The sequence below is a fragment of the Sinohyriopsis cumingii genome, chromosome 1, assembly GCF_028554795.1.
Source record: "Sinohyriopsis cumingii isolate HCF-2022 chromosome 1, ASM2855479v2, whole genome shotgun sequence".
Lineage (NCBI taxonomy): Eukaryota > Metazoa > Mollusca > Bivalvia > Unionida > Unionidae > Sinohyriopsis > Sinohyriopsis cumingii.
In genome coordinates, this window is record NC_142961.1 from 157,615,870 (window position 1) to 157,639,630 (window position 23,761).

The following is a 23,761-nucleotide window of genomic DNA, read 5'->3' on the forward strand; positions in this document are numbered from 1 at the left end:
TACAAAATAAAAGCTTTATAACAATCATGTAAGTGTCAAAGGAAAATATTATAGTGCAAAAGTATAGATTGCTAAACTGTCAATGCCAACAAAAAAAATTAAATTAAAATATTAACCATATTGGAAAAGCTAACCTAAAATATAAAGCAGAACAAGAAGTGTAGGCAAATAGCATTACAAGAGCATACCTTGGTGCCAGACTGCCCTCCAGCACTACACTAGTGGAGGGCTTGACAAGATTCATCTGTCCTGACACCTTAAGTGCCATACTGGCAGTGGCATTCAGAGTCAAATTCAATGGTAGACCTACACCAGTTGGTATGACCAGAGTGGTATCAATAAGCATGATGCTCTTTGTCAGGGACATTTCTTGGGGTACATTCTGCCTCAGTTTGCTGATGAATTCAGGCAGATTGAAGGAACCAAAGTCATCATCCTGTGATGCCTTGGATCCCAGCGTCACATAGTTCAACTCATTTCCAAAAACTCTAGTATACAGTGCAGCTCTCAAGTCATCCATGCTGGAATCAAGCTGAAGAAAACAAGAGAAGGTAGTTAATTTAGAAAACTGTTCATTAACAGAAGTCAGTCAAAATTACAGGCAAGAAATGTTAAAACATTTCCAAGGATCTTCATCAAGACTGCACCAACAGTTCTAACAAACTTGGATATTCCAAAATATCCATGTTCAAGGCAGTGATATAGGACTATACAAATCTGGATAATTTTCATATTCTTACATTACCTTTGTTCATCTGTTTATTTTACTGATGTTACTGACATTTTAATAATTATTTATAATTATAATAATTATTTATGTTCTCATTTTAGTTGTTATGGTTACTGCTCCTTGTGTAGTTATTGCTGTTTTTCTCCCCATTCATATCAACTTTATTCATACATGTACCTTCCCATTTATATCATTGATTTTCTCTGACTGGATGTCTTTGGATTTAATCCCTTGGGTCTGGGGCCCTTGGGTCTTGGCAGGATTCTTAAAGTAGCCAGCTGGGCCAAAGTAGGATTCCAGAAGGTACTCCAAACCCTGAACTCGGCCCCCAACTTCAAACAGGTTTATGGAGCTCCCAAAGAGATCAAAGGTCAAATTCATTGATGCTGAGCGGGGAATGAATGACTTTGCTGACCATACCAAATTGCTGTCAATCTGTGAAGAAAAGGATACAGTACGTTAGGAAAGATATTAAGAACAGAAAACAACTTGCAGATAATGCAAGAGGATTATATCTCCACCTCAAATGCATATTTTGATGTTTAACTACATTATTTCTTTTTTGCTCTAGAAAATGGACATTACAGAAAATATAAAATATAAACTGCACTAAAATAAAATTTAAATTCACTGTAAAAAAGCACATTGAAATGAAAGCAAATTAAGTATCTGAACAGTCTTTTTCTCTGTCTATCATTGAAAGTATAAATAAAAATATTTTGGAAATAAAAAGATATTAAAGACAGTCAAGTTTCAAAAGATTTGGCAGGAAAATGATTTCACTACAATAAGCACATTAGGAAACTTAGATTTTATTTACTCAAGGAAAAGCAAAGTAAAGTGAATAATTGCTACTGAAAGGTATGTGTAATCAAATTCTCAAAAATGACACCTATGGCAGAAAAGTCCATACTGAACACCTACATGATAGATATGACTTATTGTTCAAGCTATATGACTGGATAATTCATACTCACAGTAAAATTACTGCAATGCCACTTATTGCAACACAATTTATTTTGAACCAAAATAAAATTGGAAAACACAATTATAGCAAACGTTGAATTTTTTAGTTTCTCTAAAATAAAAGGATGAGAATATCAAAACATAAAATGATTGCTCTGCATTCTTTGAGCTTTTTATCTATTCAGATAGTGCACTTTCATAGCAATTTTTTTTTTAAAATCAGAATTCCAATTGTTGGGTGTTCTACAAATACATAGTACAGTTTCATAGCAAAAATATATTTTTAAAAATCAGAATTCCAATTGATGGGTGTCCTACAGATACATAGATTTATCTTGCTTGATAATACACAAGTATACTAACATTGTTTGTAAAATAGAATACAGTTTAACATACACCCAATCATAATTTAGGAAAACATCCTCCACCTCCCAAATCTAGCCCTCTCCACCTCCCAATCTAGCCCTCTCCACCTCCCAATCTAGCCCTCTCCACCTCCCAAATCTAGCCCTCTCCACCTCCCAAATCAAGCCCTCTCCACCTCCCAATCTAGCCCTCTCAAGTCAAAAATCAAACTTGGCATGCTTCAGTCTGGCTTTTAATGGCACAGCAACACAAGCAAGCTATATAGTTCCAAGGCAACTGGACACACCACACTAGCTGACCTGGGCTTATCTGACCATTGGATTTGAACTGTACCCTTGGGATCACAAGTCTAGCATGCAAACCACTGAACCAAATTGACTCCTCCAAGCTAAAAAGATATTAACCAGATCTAAACTAACAGATACATCAACCACATACTCTGAATTGCTTAGCAACAAAAATCAACCACATAATCTGAATTGCTTAGCAACAAAAAGAAACATCAACCACATACTCTGAATTGCTTAGCAACAAAATTCAACCACATACTCTGAATTGCTTAGCAACAAAAAGATACATCAACTACATACTCTGAATTACTTAGCAACAAAAGTCCACTTGCCATTGCCAAGATACAAGTCACATAAAATGGTCTGTTTTTTAATTGCAAATCTGGCACCAAATCCTGCAAAGTGTCAATTACTATGGGAGCAGACAGCATGCTTTCTCAGGGAAGTAACTATGTGGAAGGCTTGAAAGCATGTGCACATAGTATAACTTGATAAGTATTAACAAAGAAATATCTTTTATTCGTAAAACAGGTTTAAATTCCTTACATAATCATAAGCAAGTTATTGTTCTCCTAATGTATTTTATGATCAGGTAATGTACTTGAAGATACTGGAGGATTAGAGAAAATAACAATTAAATGAACTAGTGTTGCATTCCATATTCCAGAACTTTAAAAAAAAAAGAAATTCTGGGAGGAGACTCACCTTAGCACCAGTGCCAAGCTTCTCTAAAAAGAATGATGCTTCATAGTTGCGTGAGAATTTCCTTTTGTCCATATCAAACTCCTTCTCAAAGATGACATCTCTCAGCATCGCCTTCACCTCCTGGTTGGCCGAGTCAGAACTTTCCCGAAGGTTGGTCAGATGTGTCCACACAAATGAGCTCACCTGGTTCACCTCCTCTGTGGCTAATGTGCTGTGGACCTGACTGATAATGTATTTGCTGGGACATTTCATTGCAGCCAAGTAAGCTGCAATACGCAGCTCTGAATCCTCACCACTATTTCTGAACAAGGCCATCAAGTTGTTTCTCTGTAATATTAAAATGTATCTCTTTTCAAGACAAGAAACATTCAACAAACCCGTGAAAAGTCTATATGATGATTTCTCCTTCTGAAAAACTCCCAAAGCATAACCTTTCCCAATTACAAAAACAGTTTGGAAATTCTTATTTAATCTGCCAACTTTAGACCTGTACTCTAAATTCTGATTAACTCTAAACTAAGACCCATTCTTCCTCTACTAAAATGATAGAAGTGGTAAGTTATACTGTGAATGCATACATATCCATATAAATAGTTATGTCTATCCACATAAATGCATACCTATCCACATAAATGCATACCTATCCACATAAATAGTAATGTCTATCCACGTAAATATTATACCTATCCACATAAATAGTTATGTCTATCACATAAATGCATACCTATCCACATAAACAGTTATACCTATCCACATAAACAGTTATACCTATCCACATAAATATTATCCCTATCCATATAAATAGTTATGTCTATCCACATAAATGCATACCTATCCACATAAATGCATACCTATCCACATAAATAGTAATGTCTATCCACGTAAATATTATACCTATCCATATAAATAGTTATGTCTATCCACATAAATGCATACCTATCCACATAAAGTTATACCTATCCACATAAACAGTTATATCTATCCACATAAATATTATACCTACCCATATAAATAGTTATGTCTATCCACATAAATGCATACCTATCCACATAATAAATGCATACCTATCCACATAAATAGTAATGTCTATCCACGTAAATATTATACCTATCCATATAAATAGTTATGTCTATCCACATAAGTGCATACCTATTCATATAAATAGTAATGTCTATCCACGTAAATATTATACCTATCCACATAAATAGTTATGTCTATCCACATAAATATTATACCTGTCCACATAAATAGCTATAGTATTGACCTTTGTGCTACCACTTCTCTCTCTCAAATTGGTATTGTTATAAGTTCACACCAGAAGCCAATGAAAGATCAAAAACTGAACCCAGAATACATGAGGAATGAATGACAAGAAAAAAGTCTTCAATAGGCAGTAAATAACTATTTCATTCTTGCTACAAGCCATTAAATATAATCTGCCAACAAGTAATTCTTCTTTCATAAAAACAAACAAGACCCTCCACCAATTTAAATATTAATACAAATGTTATTCATTTACAAAATCAATAAAACAGATGAATTGACAATACACCAAATTTCTGAAATAAATGCATTCTTATAACACACGCTGCTAACTCAAGAGATGAACAAGTATATAATGTGTTTGTTAAAGGAATAAATTTCTATGATCCTATTTCTATACTTCCTACAAGTCCATGCATGCCTGTCGACAGTGTGAATAAGAAACCTCTGAGAATATAAGGTGTGTATACATTCCTCCAATTTCAAAAGCTTGAATGCTTTCACCATTGTTGGTCAAGACAGTATCCATAAACATTAGTTTTCCTCACAAATATTTTACATCTTTCTTTCCTCATTACAAATGCTGCCATTTTTACCTATTAACAACCTCTTTTAATGGTTTATTTTCCACTGCAATTGTCTTTTACACAATATACCATTCTATCATACTGATAATCAAGTATTTTTCTTCCTGCTTTTGTCCATACAAAAACCCATTAAAAATGTTATGTTATAAACTCATTTTTTCCTGAATTATGCCATATAATTCAAAAAGGCAGTTTTCACTACAAGTTTTCAATAATTCCACAAAATCTGGAATGGTTGTCATCTCTGCTTACCACAAATATCTTGTAATTATAAATGATATTGCTCTATGCAATGTTGCTAGATGTTGTATCCCAACTGATTTGAACTTTATGTGATGATGCCAAGTGATATTTAAAATGGTATACGTTATTACTAATTTCATCAATCTCCATTCCATGGAACACAAATCTGACATCCTGTTTATTACGTAACTGCCAAGAATGTGACCTTTCTTGGTATTATGTCACAGTGTAACATGATGACTGTGACACAGTCATATGTTTCTGTTATGCAAAAACATATCAAAATGGACTTAGTATCACAATTAATTTAGTATCAGACATTAATGGACATAGCATCACAAATTAATAAACTTAGTATATACATTAATGCTTACATCTGCTCCACAAGACATTCTGCGGAAAGCCTCTACAGCTGCCACCCTGATATCCATGGGATTCTTGGTGTTACTGATGCAGCTGTACAGGGTGGGTATTGATGTTTGTGCATGACCGATGTTTCCAATAGCACGTAAGGCAAGCATTACCTGTGTGATATAGGTAAGAATATGTAGATATGTGAACAGTTCAAACACCATCATTTTACCTAAAATTACAAATCAGTAAAGTATGGTCACTGAATCTTTTTTAAAATGATAATGACTTTAAAGTGATAATGACTTTAAAATGATGATGACTTTAAATAATAACTTTAAAATGACAATGACTTTAAAATGATGATGATTTTAAAGTAATAATGAGCTTAAAATGATAATGACTTTAAAGTAATAATGACTTAAAAATGATGAGGACTTTAAATTAATAATGACTTTAAAATGATAATGACTTTAAAGTGATAATGACTTTAAAATGATGATGATTTTAAAGTAATAACGAGTTTAAAATGATAATGACTTTAAAGTAATAATAACTTAAAATGACAATGACTTTAAAGTAATGACTTTAAAATGATGATGACTTTACATTAATAATGACTTAAAAATGATGATGACTTTAAAGTAATAATCACTTAAAAATAATGACTTTACAGTAATGATTTAAACTGATGATGACTTTAAAGTAATAATCACTTAAAAATGATGACTTTAAAGTAATGATTTAAATTTATAATGTCTTTAAAGTAATGACTTTAAAATGATCATGACTTTAAAGTAATAATGACTTAAAAATGACGATGACTTTAAAGTATTAATTACTTAAAAATGATGTCTTTAAAGTAATGATGAATTTAGAATGATAATGTCTCTAAAGTAATGATGACTTTAAAATGACAATGACTTTAAAATGACAATGACCGTGAAGAATAGAATTAAATATGTACTAAAGGTAAGAAAGTTAGATAATAAAAACTTATAATGTTTCAAAACAAAGAGATTGAATTCAATCATATATGCCTGTTTTGAAAGATTACATATTGAAAATTTTATATCAAGAGTTTGAAAAAATGGAGTCCAATCAGTTTTCAAAAACTAGTACCTTTGCTAACTAATGTACGCATTGGGTACTGACCAGTGAAGAAAAAAATTAAAGACAAGGTTTCTATAATGGAGTGATAGTAAATTACAGTTTGATGATTGTTGTTGACAAGACATCTGGAGCCAATCTTCTCAGTAATAAGGGATACAACAGACTGGACAGCAGTTTCTCCCTCACAATTGGGGTTGGCCTGGCAGAAGGTGTGGACCAGAGTGGACAATGGCAGGAAAGCTTTACTGCTTAGAGATGGAAGGCCTAGAAGATTCTGAAGCAAAACAATTACATATATGCTAATTTAATGTAAGACAGGTAATTCAAAAATATACTGTACTTTTGTTCTTCAAAAATTTATTTTAAGGTATCCTCTGCTACAATTAGTTAGTTTCAATAAAATGTATTGAACAATATTAAACAAATATTGGAAATGAAAATCTTAGAAAAAATTACTATAATTCATCTGAGACTATTCTGCAACTTTACGGAATAACGATGCTCTGCTTCCTGTCCTTTCTTGCTAGCATTCAAAGGCATGAACACAAATGTTTGGGGGAAGGAGGTAGAGATCAAGCTTTAGTTTTGTACCCCAACTGCTTTGACATTATGGGGTTTGGTCTATACCTGTACTTCAACAAGGATTTCCCGTGTTGGATGGTGAATAAAGGCCAGAGACATCAGCCACATCTCAGCTTCTACACCACTAACTTCATTAGATCTAATCATCTCCTGCATCAAACCAATGGCTCCCTCTGTTCCCAGCATAGGAAGAGCATCACGGAAGAATTTTCTGAAACAAACACACATCTTTGTTGATTGTAAATGATAAATCTGAGAATATACATACAAAGAATCCTCCCTTGCAGCTTCATCTACCAGAAATTTAAAGTCTTTTCTAAGTCTGTTTTGCCCAAATAAAGTCAATCAATCTCTCCAAGAGTTCCTTACATTCTACTCCATTTACACTGATCCATGTAGTAGTGCTTTGTAACAATCTTATAAAATGCAAACTGAGATTTATAGTTAATGTTCGCATCAATTCAATTCATCCTTCAATATTAATATTTGCTTTGTTAATTACAAAATGTAAAATAGATCAATTACATTTATGACAAATTATTCAATGCATTATTAAGCAGAGCTGTAAACAGCACCTTGTAGCCCACCATTTTCTACGTTATTAAATGTTGGTGTGTTCCAGATCAAGTTCAAACACCTCACAGTTGGTGACGGTTGACAGAATCAAAGAGAATAGAGGACAAAGAACTCTGAGTGAAACTGATATTCTTACTTTAAACTTTCTGAATCCAGTGGAACTAACATATCTCCAATTGAACATTAAACCCTAGCATGTGTTAATACCTATGGACCATTAAACCCTAGCATGTGTTAATACCTATGGACCATTAAACCCTAGCACGTGTTAATACATATGGAACATTAAACCCTAGCATGTGTTAATACCTATGGACCATTAAACCCTAGCACGTGTTAATACATATGGAACATTAAACCCTAGCATGTGTTAATACATATGGAACATTAAACCCTAACATGTGTTAATACCTATGGACCATTAAACTTATCATGTGTTAATACATATGGAACATTAAACCATAACATGTGTTAATACATATGGAACATTAAACCCTAACATGTGTTAATACCTATGGACCATTAAGCCCTCACATGTGTTAATACATATGGAACATTAAACCCTAGCATGTGTTAATACATATGGAACATTAAACCCTAGCATGTGTTAATACCTATGGACCATTAAACCCTAACATGTGTTAATACCTATTCACCATTAAACCCTCACATGTATTAATACCTATGAACCATTAAACACTAGCATGTGTTAATACATATGGACCATTTAACCCTAACATGTGTTAATACCTATGGACCATTAAACCCTCACATGTGTTAATATATATGGACCATTAAACCCTAGCATGTGTTAATACATATGGACCATTAAACCCTAGCATATGTTAATACCTATGGACCATTAAACCCTAACATGTGTTAATACATATGGAACATTAAACCCTAACATGTGTTAATACCTATGGACCATTAAACCCAAGCATGTGTTAATACATATGGAACATTAAACCCTAGCATGTGTTAATACCTATGGACCATTAAACCCTAACATGTGTTAATACCTATGGACCATTAAACCCTAACATGTGTTAATACCTATGGACCATTAAACCCTAACATGTGTTAATACCTATGGACCATTAAACCCTAGCATGTGTTAATACATATGGACCTTAAACCTTAACATGTGTTAATACCTATGGACCATTAAACCCTAACACATGTTAATACCTATGGACCAATTAAACTCTAACATGTGTTAATACCTATGGACCATTAAGCCCTAACATGTGTTGATAAATGGAAACTTACTGAGTTCTGTCTGCATTATTTGGACAGAAAAATGGCTCTTTTATCTCAGTGAACAAACTGCGCAGAGAAGACTTGTCCATTTTTTTCATGATGTAGACCAGCTCTGCAAAGTCTTGTGGAGTCTCAGAACGAATGTCCTGCTCTGTACTCTTACAGATCTCTTCCAGTTTATTCTTGGCATCTATGACTCCTGCAGTGGCTGGAATCTCGCCATGAGTGTGCTCAAACAGGAGATTACTTCGTCGGCTGATTAAATCTGTTAAAAGAAAAATGTTTTCATAGATCAAACACTACCTAAATAACCAAAATTTTATAAGGTAAAATTCTTGCCAAACTTTGATATACTTAAAAAGAAACATTTTTTGTTAAGTCAGCTATCTTTTTTTTGCATAACATATAACAGAGTGAATGTGATTTTCTTAAAAGTCTTCATCCTACACAAATGGAAGAAAAGCTTCTCATATTTTGCAAGCAGGGGACACCACTCTTAAAGGATGGTCAAAGAACAGCAATCAGGAAAGTTTAAGTATAATTAATGCATTTAAAACTTTTTGTAATGTACATCAAAGTCAAAACAACTAAAACAACTCAAAAACCTGTAACTTAGATGTTACAAATTTATGTGACCTCTGAGATGAAGGAAACAGGAGAACTAGAAGGAAACCTCGATTATATCTTGCCTTGATAATAACACCAATCATTCTTGTTGGCAGTTTACTTCCTGTCCTCTATACTTGCTGGGTGCCTTGTTAAAATAACTGATGCACATTATAAGTAAAACTACTTACAAGATGTTGAACTTATTAGAAGTAAACAGGTTTGTGGACTGACATAGGGATTAAGCTTTTAAATGTATGTATGCCACGTCTTAAATAAGTTATGTCACCACATTGTAAATGCATAAGTTACTGCAGGTCTTTGACTCCATTTTACACATAACTATGTGAAATCTTGTCAAATGCTGAATTTCAAGGCTGTTAAAACTTTCTGACTTTCAGTTCTTCTCTGCTATTAGCTCATGAATATTCAAAGCAATAACTTCCCAAATAGTTTTGAAGATAACTACATGGTTGTTTTTTTTTTCTTCTCCAAAAATGAAAATGGAAAGCAATGTACATTACGTGCCAATATCAATAAAAGCCTGAACTTACCTTCCATTCGTTTTTTTTTTACAATCTTAAGCAAAGTCTTTTGGCTTATTACAAAGATATACTTCCAATGGAAATATCAATGAGATATAGGGCATGGACTAACTCTATCAACATTCCTAGAGATGGATATCAATTTGGTAGGGCATGGACTAACTCTATCAACATTCCTAGAGATGGATATCAATTTGGTAGGGCATGGACTAACTCTATCAACATTCCTAGAGATGAATATCAATTTGGTAGGGCATGGACTAACTCTATCAACATTCCTAGAAATGGATATCAATTTGGTAGGGCATGGACTAACTCTATCAACATTCCTAGAGATGGATATCAATTTGGAAGGGCATGCACTAACTCTATCAACATTTCTAGAGATGGATATCAATTTGGTAGGGCATGGACTAACTCTATCAACATTCCAGGAGATGAATATCAATTTGGTAGGGCATGGACTAACTCTATCAACATTCCTAGAAATGGATATCAATTTGGTAGGGCATGAACTAACTCTATCAACATTCCTAGAGATGGATATCAATTTGGTAGGGCATGGACTAACTCTATCAACATTTCTAGAGATGGATATCAATTTGGTAGGGCATGGACTAACTCTATCAACATTCCTAGAAATGGATATCAATTTGGTAGGGCATGGACTAACTCTATCAACATTCCTAGAAATGGATATCAATTTGGTAGGGCATGGACTAACTCTATCAACATTCCTAGAGATGGATATCAATTTGGTAGGGCATGGACTAACTCTATCAGCATTCCTAGAGACGGATATCAATAAAAGCTTGATCTTACCTTCCATTCATTTATTATACAATACTAAGCAAAGTCTTTTGGCTTATTTCAAAGATCTATTTCCAGTTGAAATATCAATGAGAATTACTCATTTGGCATTGAATCACACACAAACACACACACACACACACACACACATGCACATTCAAATGTTGAGGATCTCTGTAAAGTGATTTCTGAGTTATGAGCAATGGGCCACATTGCCACACCTTAGAGGTGAGTAAAATTTTGTGCACATATAATGACCACTTTCAATCATAACCCATGGTTTCCAAATGGTACAGAAGAAATTACACAACAAACAAGTGTTCCCACCCACCTCGATCACCGCTGCCCAAGGGATGGACATAATTCAGAAAATGCTGTCCACATCTACAGACTACTCCTGACCATATCCCAAGGTTTCAAGTCTCTATGTTCAGTAGTGTCCAACAGTATCCAATAGTGCTGTTCCAATTATCGATTATAATCAATCATCAGTTGGTTGAGCGAACCAATAAGATAATCGATTGTAAAACTCTATAAGTGATTGTGCGGAATGGGAGATTACTACTATTTATATGCATACAAAATATAAAGGTTAGTAAACTCCAGGGTAAATGGTAAGCTGTACAGCTGTAGAGCACTCCCTATCCAATATAAATGTTAGTAAACTCCAGGGTAAATGGTAAGTTGTACAGCTGTACAGCACTTCCTATCCAATATAAAGGTTAGTAAACTCCAGGGTAAATGGTAAGCTGTACAGCACTTCCTATCCAATATAATTGATCTGAATTATCATACTCTGTAACTGCAAACTTAATAAGAACATATAGTTGAGATTACACAATTTTGCTGTTAAATTGTAGAGTTAATTTTTATTTTAAAAAAATTGGGTGATTTGTTTCTGTTCAAATGTGAAATTCTTTATAGTATTCGTAAATAAAGAAAACCTTGTCCTTCTTTACTATAAATGATAGACACATCGCATATGAATGAAAGGGTTTGGGGGGGACCTGCAACAGGTTTTCAGTAATATGAAACTCATCAGCCATAAAAAGTTGCTTTCAAGCTGTAGAACAAAAATAACATATTAGTTATAAAAATTTAAAAAAATTATCATATCAAAGTATACATGTCATTAAAAGAGATTACTCCTGACATTTATTAATATTTTGAACTCTTGTGCAAAGATATAACTGTATAACAAACAAAAAATAAAATTTGCTCTTAGCAACTGATTGTAAGTTGGTAAAGTGGAACCGATCATCGATTGTGAAATTCTGACTGATTCCCATTACAATTGTCCAGTGATGTGTGCAACATTACCAATGCATGAAGGCTGGAGCACGTAATGCACTGGGATAATGATTTAAACCAAACCTACAGATCACCCATGAAATAGGTTAACTAAATTTTAAATCAAATCCTGTTTCTCAAGTCCTATGCATTAAAAACTCAGAGCCCACCCTTCTCTGTTGATGATACTGTCGACGTCTCCCTGATCAAGGTCAGTTTCTGAGTGATCTCGGTAGCAGCACCACTGTTCTCTTTCGAGAAAGGTCGGAACATGTGTGTCTCATGACACTGCACCTCCTTCAGCTGGCCAGAGGAGGCAATTGTCTGCTCACAAAGGATTGTGCTCTTCAGGAGGGGAAGTGACCTCAAGTTCTGAAACAAAAGTACACATTTCAGTGCAGTAAAGGTCATCTGTCCCTGCATTCACAAAATCCTCATTTTGTATTCACACTCACACTCTATGTTTAATGATTGGGCTTTGTATGTATAAAGATTTAAAACTGAAATTAACACATATGGAGTTACATCAGATTCCGAGAATGTGGATTGCATAATATTCTGACATTTATGATGCTTCTGAATGACCAACATCTATGTTTTTGTGTTTACTTAACGCATGACTTGGATAATGTCAGTTGGGGAGTGGTTATGTTGAAATGGTACTTAAGGCATGACTTGCATAATGTCAAATTGGGGAACGGTTATGTTGAAATGCTACTTAAGGCATGACTTGGATAATGTCAAATTGGGGAATGGTTATGTTCAAATGCTACTTAAGGCACAACTTGGATAATGTCAGATGGGGAACGGTTATGTTCAAATGCTACTTAAGGCACAACTTGGATAATGTCAGATGGGGAACAGTTATGTTGAAATGCTACTTAAGGCACAACTTGGATAATGTCAGATGGGGAACAGTTATGTTGAAATGCTACTTAAGGCACAACTTGGATAATGTCAAATTGGGGAACGGTTATGTTCAAATGCTCTTAAGGCACGACTTGGATAATGTCAAATTGGGGAACGGTTATGTTGAAATGCTACTTAGGGCATGACTTGGATAATGTCAGATGGGGAATGGTTATGTTCAAATGCTACTTAAGGCATGACTTGGATAATGTTAGATGGGGAACGGTTATGTTCAACTGCTACTTAGGGCATGACTTGGATAATGTCAGATGGGGAATGGTTATGTTCAAATGCTACTTAAGGCATGGCTTGGACAATGTCAGCTAGGGAACAGTTACGTTGAAATGCTACTTAAGGCACAACTTGGATAATGTCAGATGGGGAACAGTTATGTTGAAATGCTACTTAAGGCACAACTTGGATAATGTCAGCAAGGGAACAGTTATGTTGAAATGCTACTTAAGGCACAACTTGGATAATGTCAGATGGGGAACAGTTATGTTGAAATGCTACTTAAGGCACAACTTGGATAATGTCAGCTAGGGAACAGTTATGTTGAAATGCTACTTAAGGCACAACTTGGATAATGTCAGCTAGGGAACAGTTATGTTGAAATGCTACTTAAGGCACAACTTGGATAATGTCAGCAAGGGAACAGTTATGTTGAAATGCTACTTAAGGCACAACTTGGATAATGCCAGATGGGGAACGGTTATGTTCAAATGCTACTTAAGGCACAACTTGGATAATGTCAACTGGGGAACAGTTATGTTCAAATGCTACTTAAGGCACAACTTGGATAATGTCAACTGGTGAACAGTTATGTTCAAATGCTACTTAAGGCACAACTTGGATAATGTCAGCAAGGGAACAGTTATGTTGAAATGCTACTTAAGGCACAACTTGGATAATGTCAACTGGGGAACAGTTATGTTCAAATGCTACTTAAGGCACAACTTGGATAATGTCAGTTAGGGAACGGTTATGTTCAAATGCTACTTAAGGCACAACTTGGATAATGTCAGATGGGGAACGGTTATGTTCAAATGCTACTTAGGGCATGGATTGGATATTGTCAGTTGAGTAATAGTTATGTTCAAATTCAACTTAAGGCATGACTTGGATAATGTCAGTTGAGGAACAGTTATGTTCAAATGCTATACTGTTGGCTACTGTACTAACATCATGAGCCAAAATGTGCAAGAAATAATTGATTTCATCTTGGGTTAGCTATTTATTCACTATGTGAACAGTGAATATCCCATTGTATACAGGACAATATAGCCTGAACTAAGACATCGTACTTTCCTTCTTTCAAAAGTAGAAACTTACGAAATCACCCTCAGTTTGATTCAGATGCTTCTTTAAAGCCCTCACAATCAACTGAAAACACCCTTGAGGTAAAGGGTACAACAAGGAAATTTGCTTCACACCAAGGGCTAATTCCCCATGAGCAGGGGCATGTTCTTAGGAATGAAAGCAAAGCCATCTTAAGTGAAGCTGAACCACTGCAAAAAAAGGCATCGCAATGACCATGCATGATGTAGCTAGAATGGATAAGAAGTAGGTTTTGTGCGAGAAGTCTGCCAAGAAGGTTTTAGACAGGTTCAAAAGATGATTTATTTAGCCATGTCAGTACCTATGTTAGATTAAATGAAATATATATATATATATATATATATATATATATATATGCACAAACAAATAAAGGTAACATAAATTTAGTTGGGATACACTAATCTGAAACAAAACAAAATTATGACTTTTAACTACCTTGCAGGCTTGCTTTACACCTCTGTGGTCCTGTGTTCAGCACCCAATATGAACACACATACATGGGTATGCGGTCAACATCCAAACGTCAGTGATTTTCTCTGGGTACTTTCAATTACCTCCTAGGCAAGGATAAAATTGTGCCATATCTGCTGATTCATGCTGACACTGCATGAACTCATGTGATCAATTTAAAATGAATAGAGCTTAAAACTTTCTATAAACATGTATCAACTGACTACTTACTGATGCCAGTTTCAGTGGAACAGACCGTATTGATGATTCGTAGCTTTGGCGATCCATGCAGGCAAGGAAGTCCTTGGTCTTTCTGATGTTCTTGGCTTTCCACCCCTTCTGAGTCAGGACGTATTCTGTCGGACAGTTTCCCATCACATCATTCTAATAAAAAAGGGTAATACAATAATGTAATGTATAGAGGTCCCACCAAAAAAGAGCTGAAGCTGTTCTCTATTAATGTTTGGATGATGTGTTTACAAACACACATTGCCTGAAGGAATGGATATATGTGTAAACAATAAACTGTCAATTAGGGACAAATTTAATAAAGGGAGCCTCCACATGGCCAAGTGGTTTAAAGTAATCACCATTCCAGATCACTGCCATCTCACTTGTCTGTATAGATTCAAGTCTCAGGCTTGGCTAATGTGGGTGCATGAGAAGGCTTACCAATAAGCTTCCAAGAGTGTTGGTGGTTCTTCCCAGGGTTTTCCCTGGTTCTTCCTATACCAGTTATACTGGCCACCATGTATAGCATATCCTGTGCTGTTAAAGAGCATTAAACCCCATAACAACAACAACAACAACAACAACAACAATCTTAATAAAGAACTTTGTTCTTGTACATAAACCCCATTTTTCATTTTTCATGGTCAATAACCATAACATTTTGACTGTCTGACCCCAAATCAACAGGCTTCCTTAATCCAAGTGCATGTAATCCACAAACTTTAATCCATATCTTTGAAGCAGAACATAAGTTATCATGCAGAAATTACTTTTTCAGTCAAAAGCCTTGACCTTTGATTTTTTACTCCCAAAACATAAATTTCTTCCTACCAAGTGCAGAACATCAAAAAGTTTGGTCATGGTATGTGATGTAGAATTAATGTTATTATGCACATAAAAAAAATCTTCTTTCAATAAAAATGAACTTGATCTTTGACCTTTTGACTTCAAACTCAATAGGCTTCTTCCTTATCAAATGTGCAAGCCATACACAAGTTTGATAAAGATGGTGGATGGTGTGAACAAATGTTATTTTGCCAATAATCAAACTTCTTTCAATAAAAATGAACTTGATCTTTGACCTTTTGACTTCAAACTCAATAGGCTTCTTCCTTATCAAATGTGCAAGCCATACACAAGTTTGATAAAGATGGTGGATGGTGTGAACAAATGTTAATTTGTGAATACAGAAAAGGCAACAAATGGGTGGATGAATCGATGTACATCATATCATTCTGTTTTGCATTTGGGCAAGCATAGAAAATCAATATCTATTTTGTTGATTGAAACTGGCTCGCTGGCATATTGGCCTAAAAAAAGTCTTTGGAAGCATTACCTCTCTTGCTTTGTATCGATCCATGTCAAGGTCATCCATTGTGTTCTGGAAGGCAGAAAGCAGTCCCCGTTTGATATTAAGAACCCAGGAACTCTCGTCATCCTCAGGGCAAATTTCATTAACCTCGCCATCTTGGAATGAAAATCGGAGAGGATGCTGCTGTAACACGGCCGAGAAATCGCTTGAGGTTTTTCCGGCTTTTAACCTCAAAGGTAAGGATGGATCTGAGGATTCTATTGATACATCCCGAAGCTGGAAAATAATTTCTCATGACAAACAACTGATCCAGAATGGCAAAGTCAAAACAATCTTTGCATAACCAAAAAAAAAAATTTAAATTATCATTCCTGACCAATTTTCGCAATTCAATGGACTTATATGGGTATGACTTTTTTAATGGGCATCAGCCTCGAGCTGAGGTAAAATATCAGTATACATGTATCCATTTATTTTGAGGTAAAATATCTATATACATGTATCCATTTATTTTGCTCTACTGTGAATTTAAACCATTATCATGAAAAATATTATTGACATGAATTAGGGGCATCTCTGAGAAAATGTTGGCAATAAAATAGTAGCTGTGTGGAAGATGGCAAGAAATAATTTATAAAGTGTCTCCTCCCACAGCCACCATATACCAACTGGTCAATGCATTAGGGACAAATCCAAAAATATTCCAAATGAAGTAAACTCAGCTAAACATATAGGCCCTAGTAGTTCCTACAATATCGCATCTTCACTAGCCATGGTTCCGATATGTTAACCCTATCGACACCTTGTCAGATCGAGCTGATATTTTAGTGCTTTGTCCTAGTGACATCTATTGGATTTCATTGGTTGCCTCCCTTAGTGTGTAATGCCAACTAACCAACAGCATGTAACAAATTGCATTACAGGTGTATCTGAGTACAAGGTATTTATACAAACACTGATCAGCAGTGGAAAATAGCTCATTTATGAGTCCATTCAAGTTGTATGCTCCCCTTGTCTCGATCATGTAGGAACAGTGTTCATATTTGAGCAACTTAATATTGATTGGATGATGTGGCATACCACACATGACTACATCCAATCGAAATTCACATACTGGATGCACATAGATATCTGCTTGAGCTGCCAAGTTGTAGATAGGATTAGCATACCTGAACCTTGGTTAGCGAAGATTACAATATTGCCAAACTACACAAGTCTTGCACACAATATTTACTTACGTGCAAATTAAAAGAGCTTCGCAACGTGCAAAGTACGTATCACCGAAAATCAAGATTTGACAGCGAAAGTGCTCTGAAGTATAAGTCACAATTAGAATTTGATTCTACATACCTTTAAGTAACAAGTATTCACTTCATTTGGATTCGTATATATCCATATTCCTTTGGAAAGTCGTTATTTAAATGCCCCGAGAGTTGCATACAGCAAAATCAATCTTAAAATACGACAACTTTTTTTTGACGAAATGAATCTGAAGATGTTATCCAGTACAGTCCGGATTGAATGTCACGTGCTGTGATGTCACAACAAAAGCTACGCATATTTATAAACAATGGTGTACTACCCTCGATTGTGACGATTCCACTCGACACCCTCTTATTTTGACCCAAGTTTTAGTACATGGCCACTATTGTACAAACCCATAGCAATATATAAGTTTCATGTGGACGTTTCTTGGGGACAGTTAAGGTGCAGAGCATTCAGTAATCAGGACTGAATATAATTTGGTTTAAAGAAAATTAGTGTTAAATTTTAAAAGAACAATTTCAATGCATATACATGACCCATGTGACTTGTACTATAAGAATTGAAAAATTCATGCTTTGCCAAAACATGTATTAACACACTTTTTTAACACACTTAGTATAAAATCACTTTCAAAACATATTAGATTGATTAATCAAGTCACTAAAATTATCAACATTAGGGACAACGTGTTTGAACTACGTTGTTTCTCTTAACATTCAGACGTGACCTCAGAGTTGGTCGGCGTAGGGATACTATCCAAAATTGGATAGAAAATTGCCAGATAGTAGAGTAAATGAATCGGGTCCTAATTTCCATGGCAAAATCTATTAAAGGACTGAAAACTCCATAAAGAAAAGTTTGTCTGTATTTGTTTCAGTTACAAATGGGATAAAATCTCCAAAGATTATTTTCATTAATTCTTTTTTATCGTTATCAACTTACTATGGCTAGCCAAACCATTATGTTATGCAATCGAAACATCTCGGCTAATTCCATCTGGTCGTGAAATAAACTGGGAAGTAGATGTGGCTGCTCCCGATTTTTCGAAAATCAGCGCGAATTGATTTAAAGTAGGCTAACTTTAGCAGTTATTTAAAAAGAGATAACAAATTTTGTTGAAGTATGCACTACCAGCTTCTCAAAGTGCAATGCATGAATTACAAAATAAATAAAAAGTAAATAAAGTTATCTGCTTGATTGTTTACGGTTTACTTTGGAAATCCAGGAAGTGAAAATGACCAAGCAGAGCTTGCAGTTTTGATAGATTTACATCTGAAGTAAAGCCAAGCTGGATACTCAATAACATAAATTACACCCATCAATCATTCACCAAATTGATGGGAATTAAAGCTGCTTTAACATTAACTAAGATATAAAAGTTGTTTTCCTATTAATAGGCAGTATAACTGGTGAGGAAAACCTGGGAAATTCTTTTTCTTTACAAATTTAACCTTATGCAAAATAAGAAACTGTAGAGCACCACCTTAAATAAGAGCCTTTTCTACCTGACGATTTAATATCCAACGTTGGATATTATCCATACGCTGACCAACTCGTACAACACACTTGTATGTTAACAGTAACATAAAAGTTCCAAATACTTTGCCCCATTATTTTGTTCTTGTAATGATTTGCTTAGTTCAGTCTACTATACATTTTAAAATAAATGAATTTGTCATGAATGATGTATTAACATGTGTTTATTAAAAATGGAAAATAGTCTATGGTTATTGGAGTGCATCAGTTGCCAAATCTTCAGTTTCGAAGGAGAGTAGTTTAGAATATTGTCGGTCTCCTCAATTTAGTTGGTAAGTAAATATTGCATGTGATCCTTAGTTTCGAAAACTACCGGAACTTGTGAAGGTTGACATTCTCGACTAGACGGAAAAGGTCGATAATTTTCCATTTTATTTTGTTAACCAATTTCTAGACTGGTTCATATTCTTTTACATGAATTATTACGTTCGGGTCAGTACCTACCAATGTAGTCCCAGTCTACATTTATAGCTTTTATTTTCCTCTCACATTTCAGTGGTAATACATGTGTTAGATTTAGACATTGTTTGGTACTGATTTAAAGCAAAATGTTTATTATGTTGAATATAAGCAATATGGTGTGGATGTGTATTTTGACTACAGTACACATCGAGTAATGAGACATTGTTGCTGGTCTGGAACAAAGGTGCTCGAACTGAGCTTGATGTTGAGAAAAAGAAAATAATACTTTGAAGGAAAAAAATTATACAGAGTGACAAAAATACCTTAGATTACCCGAAGACCCGTTCTGACGTAGAACCCTCTCTATCATATTATATAAGAGAGTCTGATAGAGTATGATAGAGAGGGTCCTATGGCAGAAGGGGTCATGGGGGTAATCTAAGGAATTTTTGTCACTCTGTATGATTTTTTTCCTTCAGATTATGAGGGGGGTGGGTCAACAGCAAGCACGCGTCGAGCACCTGTGGTCTGTAAGTGAAAAATGACGTCACTTAAAAATATCTTCTCCGTGACTTCATCCATGAAGAGAATTTAGATGAACATGTGATTTATTAGGATCTGGAGACACTGGAAAGTTCAATACTGACAAACAAATGTAAGGATTATGTAGGAATAATAACAGTTCTGAGTCCATATAAATAGTACCGTTATCACAACATCACTCGGCCATTTCCGTCAGGTCTTGAAATAACTTCGGAAGTAGTTGAAGGAATAAACATTACTTTGATGTTTGGTGATTCGCCTCTAGCTGAGTTCACCACACAAGCTACGATAGCAAAGGCCGAGATTATTCCGATTGTGACTTTGACTCTTTAGCCGCCATTTTGTTCCATGGGAACGAAAGTAGTTCAGAATATAGTTCTTAATGCCGACTAATTACATCCTAGATTTATTTCAAAAACTAGCGGAAATGGCCTTACGATGTTACGATGACGTGCGTTCCGTAAGATTAGTTTATTATTACCAGAGTTCAATTCGAAAGTGTAAATGCATGACTTCTAGATCAACTGCCATATTCAAACACTGACTTCTGCAATCCAGCGACGACACGCTTTGATTAAAAGCGTTTTACCAACTGCATTTGCCGAGGTTGTACGGTATGTCAGATATCCAGTTTTTGCTGTTCGGTAGTAATGTCTCTGCCGTTACATCCAGTTCTAATGCATATACTGTAGTAGTGGTCAAACGATTTTCCTATGCGAAGTATCGATACGTATTGCGAAACACTGCCTGCCATGATACATATCGATACACGTAAATAACAAAGAGTCAGACAACAAATAATTTACCCACTGGCGTTGAAGATTAATGGTAACTTTTTAAGCGGTATATATTGTTTTGTATCAAGTACCCGCCATAAATATCGACATATATATCCAATTAGTACTAATATTAGTACTACCTTACTCCTACCTCGTAGACCTCAACCACAACAAATCAAGCTGAGGCTACGACAGCGCAGCTAATATCCAATATGCAAAATTATACACTGATACACAGGTGAATCGTTTCACCCAAAACTGGTGATATTGTCATAACACACAATTTGTGCTACTGTATCGATAATGAAGGTAAACAATTGTTACATTTTATCATTATTAATGAAAAGTTATTTATCACACCCCGACCCTCACTGTCCCAGGTTAATATAAGAATATTATTTTTACTGGTAGAATACCTTTCGGTGGTAAAAAAAAAAAAAAAATAATAATAATAATGCTTGCTTTCATATATACCTGTACCTTGCTGCCCTTTAAATAAACTTTTGAGAGAGAGAGAGAGATTACCTGTAGAAGCATCTCACACTTCGAGAGGACCTCTATATTAGCTGTGGCCCTGATCTTGATGGTGGATTGGTCCTCAGTGGCGCCCAAAATGGCTGTCTTTGTCTCAACCTCATAACTGTATGTATATGTACTACCCGGACTGTATTGAAAATTGCTTCTACCTGTAAAAACAAAACCAGAAAATGGGCTGGGATTTATCGTTTAAAGGCCAATATATGAAAATGATGAAAATAAATTTCTCATTAGACATAACTTAAAGATATATATAACAGTGCAGTAAGTGTATTAATTTTAGTATTTATTTCAGTAAATCTTGGGTCTTGGGGGAGAGGTAAACTTGCTACATGCTCTGTTCACCATGAAGTCCAAAGATTCATTACACAGTTTCGAGAATAAAAAATAGAAATTGAAAATTTTATGCATTAGTACCCGTATTATGCTGCAATAAAAGCATCTTTCTTTTTTTTTGCGGAATAGAGGTAATGCTCTGTTATTGCACTAACGTATGTCCCAAATATTTGACATTTTTGACAGATAATCCTGTAAAGCAGATGGAGGCATGATTGCAATAAATTTCTCCATGTCTCCTGTCATTTCCAAGTATTTTATTTTTCCGCAAAAGGTGATTCTATTAATGTTTTATCAGGTTCTACTTTGTACTATGAATTTATCGAAGACAAATATTTTGCAAAGAAATTTCATTCATGTTTCAGCTCATATGAGGATGAGATAAGTAAATAAATGAAATTTTTTTCTTAATTCCATCATTGTGAGGGTCCACATGGCAATGTGTTCAGATACACACATACAAATTTATCCAACTCCTAACCTAAGCAAATACATCATGGTCGCCTGCTAATAATTCAACACAAAACTATGACAAGCAAAACTATAACGGTTTAGTGCTACATAAGAAAAAGGTTGAAGATGGCTTCTTTTTTTTTTCTTTTTTTTTCTCCATGAGCATTTGAGTGTTTACACAGTGTAAACACATGGGGCATAACATAATAATGAAAACAATTTTCGGCGGAGGAAAATCGGTCTTTTTAACAGGTTTAGACTGGGACCAAATGATCTATTTCATGGAATGGTTTAAATGTTATAAATCTGCAACATGAACAATAATAGCACAGTGCTAACGCTGATTGATTAATCTAAATGTCAACATGGTTTACAGGCTCGCGTTTCAAAACAAGCTTTAACATTAAAAGTAAAAGGTCATGGAATGTTCATAATTTAGATGGTCTCTATCTCCACATCCATTAGCTAATATAACATAGATGTGTATTTAAATCAATGCCTTTATTTAGTCTCGAAGTTCTGTGATACGTAAATCTTTAAAAGTTATGTCAGTAAATTTGATATGATTCGTAAAAGAAAAAAAGATGATAAGTAACTGGCAACACAGACACGTATGATAGATAAGGGTCTAACTTTTTAATTTTCGGGGTGGGTGCTGTGAATTTATTTCTAATTAGGTCATTTCATTTTTCTTTTTCCTAATGGTTTTGGTGGGGGGGGGGGGGGTACTATATATTTAACAAACCAGAGCAATAATTTTTTCAAGCTAGTTGGGAGCAGACATTTTTCCCTACATGAATCATAGTTCCCTAACCTACCCCGGCAAAAGGGATATGGTTTGTCCCTAAATTCACGTACATCAAACCATTTTCATGTACACAATCAAGTTTAAATTAGTTTGCTCACTTTTCATTCAAGATTTCGTCCAACGGTTAATTTAAGTTGCAAAACTGATGAGCAGGGACATATAATCGAAGTTCAAGGCTTCTTCATCTGGGATGATAGATTTGATTAAAGCTGTGTATACCGCTGTTATCTAACCCCGTATCTTATCTCCACTAGAGTACGGGTAAATCGATGGTACATCGCGCTAGATTTAATGCGAGGGGCATCAAATCATGACCCAGTTCACCTGACTTACACACCCAAAAAAACATCGGCGCTATAAAAGTCACAAAACACCAGAATTTTTCAAATTTGCCTAAATACATTGAAATAGAATATTCTAATATTCAAATGCTTATTAACCTAGGACGATATAATCCTTTGTGCATGTAAGATACGTTTAAAGGACCGTTAATTGAAATTTCCAGAAGTTCCTAGGATTTTTGGAAAGTAAATTTCCAATCCCCAAAAGGTTGCCAAAATTATCTTGCACTCAAT

At 34.9% G+C, this 23,761-nt stretch overlaps 1 protein-coding gene across 2 annotated transcripts in view; it reads right to left on the reverse strand.

The window, feature by feature from the left end:
• LOC149808215 (uncharacterized) overlaps window positions 1–23,761 on the reverse strand; it is a 91,415-nt gene that overhangs the window by 59,661 nt on the left and 7,993 nt on the right. For both annotated transcript variants that reach the window (XM_089974973.1, XM_089974966.1), the window contains exons 3-13: window positions 21,578–21,738; window positions 16,551–16,802; window positions 15,215–15,367; window positions 12,457–12,658; window positions 9,045–9,300; window positions 7,242–7,407; window positions 6,712–6,888; window positions 5,525–5,674; window positions 3,058–3,384; window positions 908–1,165; window positions 189–532 (exon numbers count right to left, since the gene is read on the reverse strand). In XM_089974973.1, coding sequence (XP_089831099.1) covers window positions 189–532; window positions 908–1,165; window positions 3,058–3,384; window positions 5,525–5,674; window positions 6,712–6,888; window positions 7,242–7,407; window positions 9,045–9,300; window positions 12,457–12,658; window positions 15,215–15,367; window positions 16,551–16,802; window positions 21,578–21,738 — 2,446 coding nt within the window. The remainder of the gene's footprint in view (window positions 1–188; window positions 533–907; window positions 1,166–3,057; window positions 3,385–5,524; window positions 5,675–6,711; window positions 6,889–7,241; window positions 7,408–9,044; window positions 9,301–12,456; window positions 12,659–15,214; window positions 15,368–16,550; window positions 16,803–21,577; window positions 21,739–23,761) is intronic.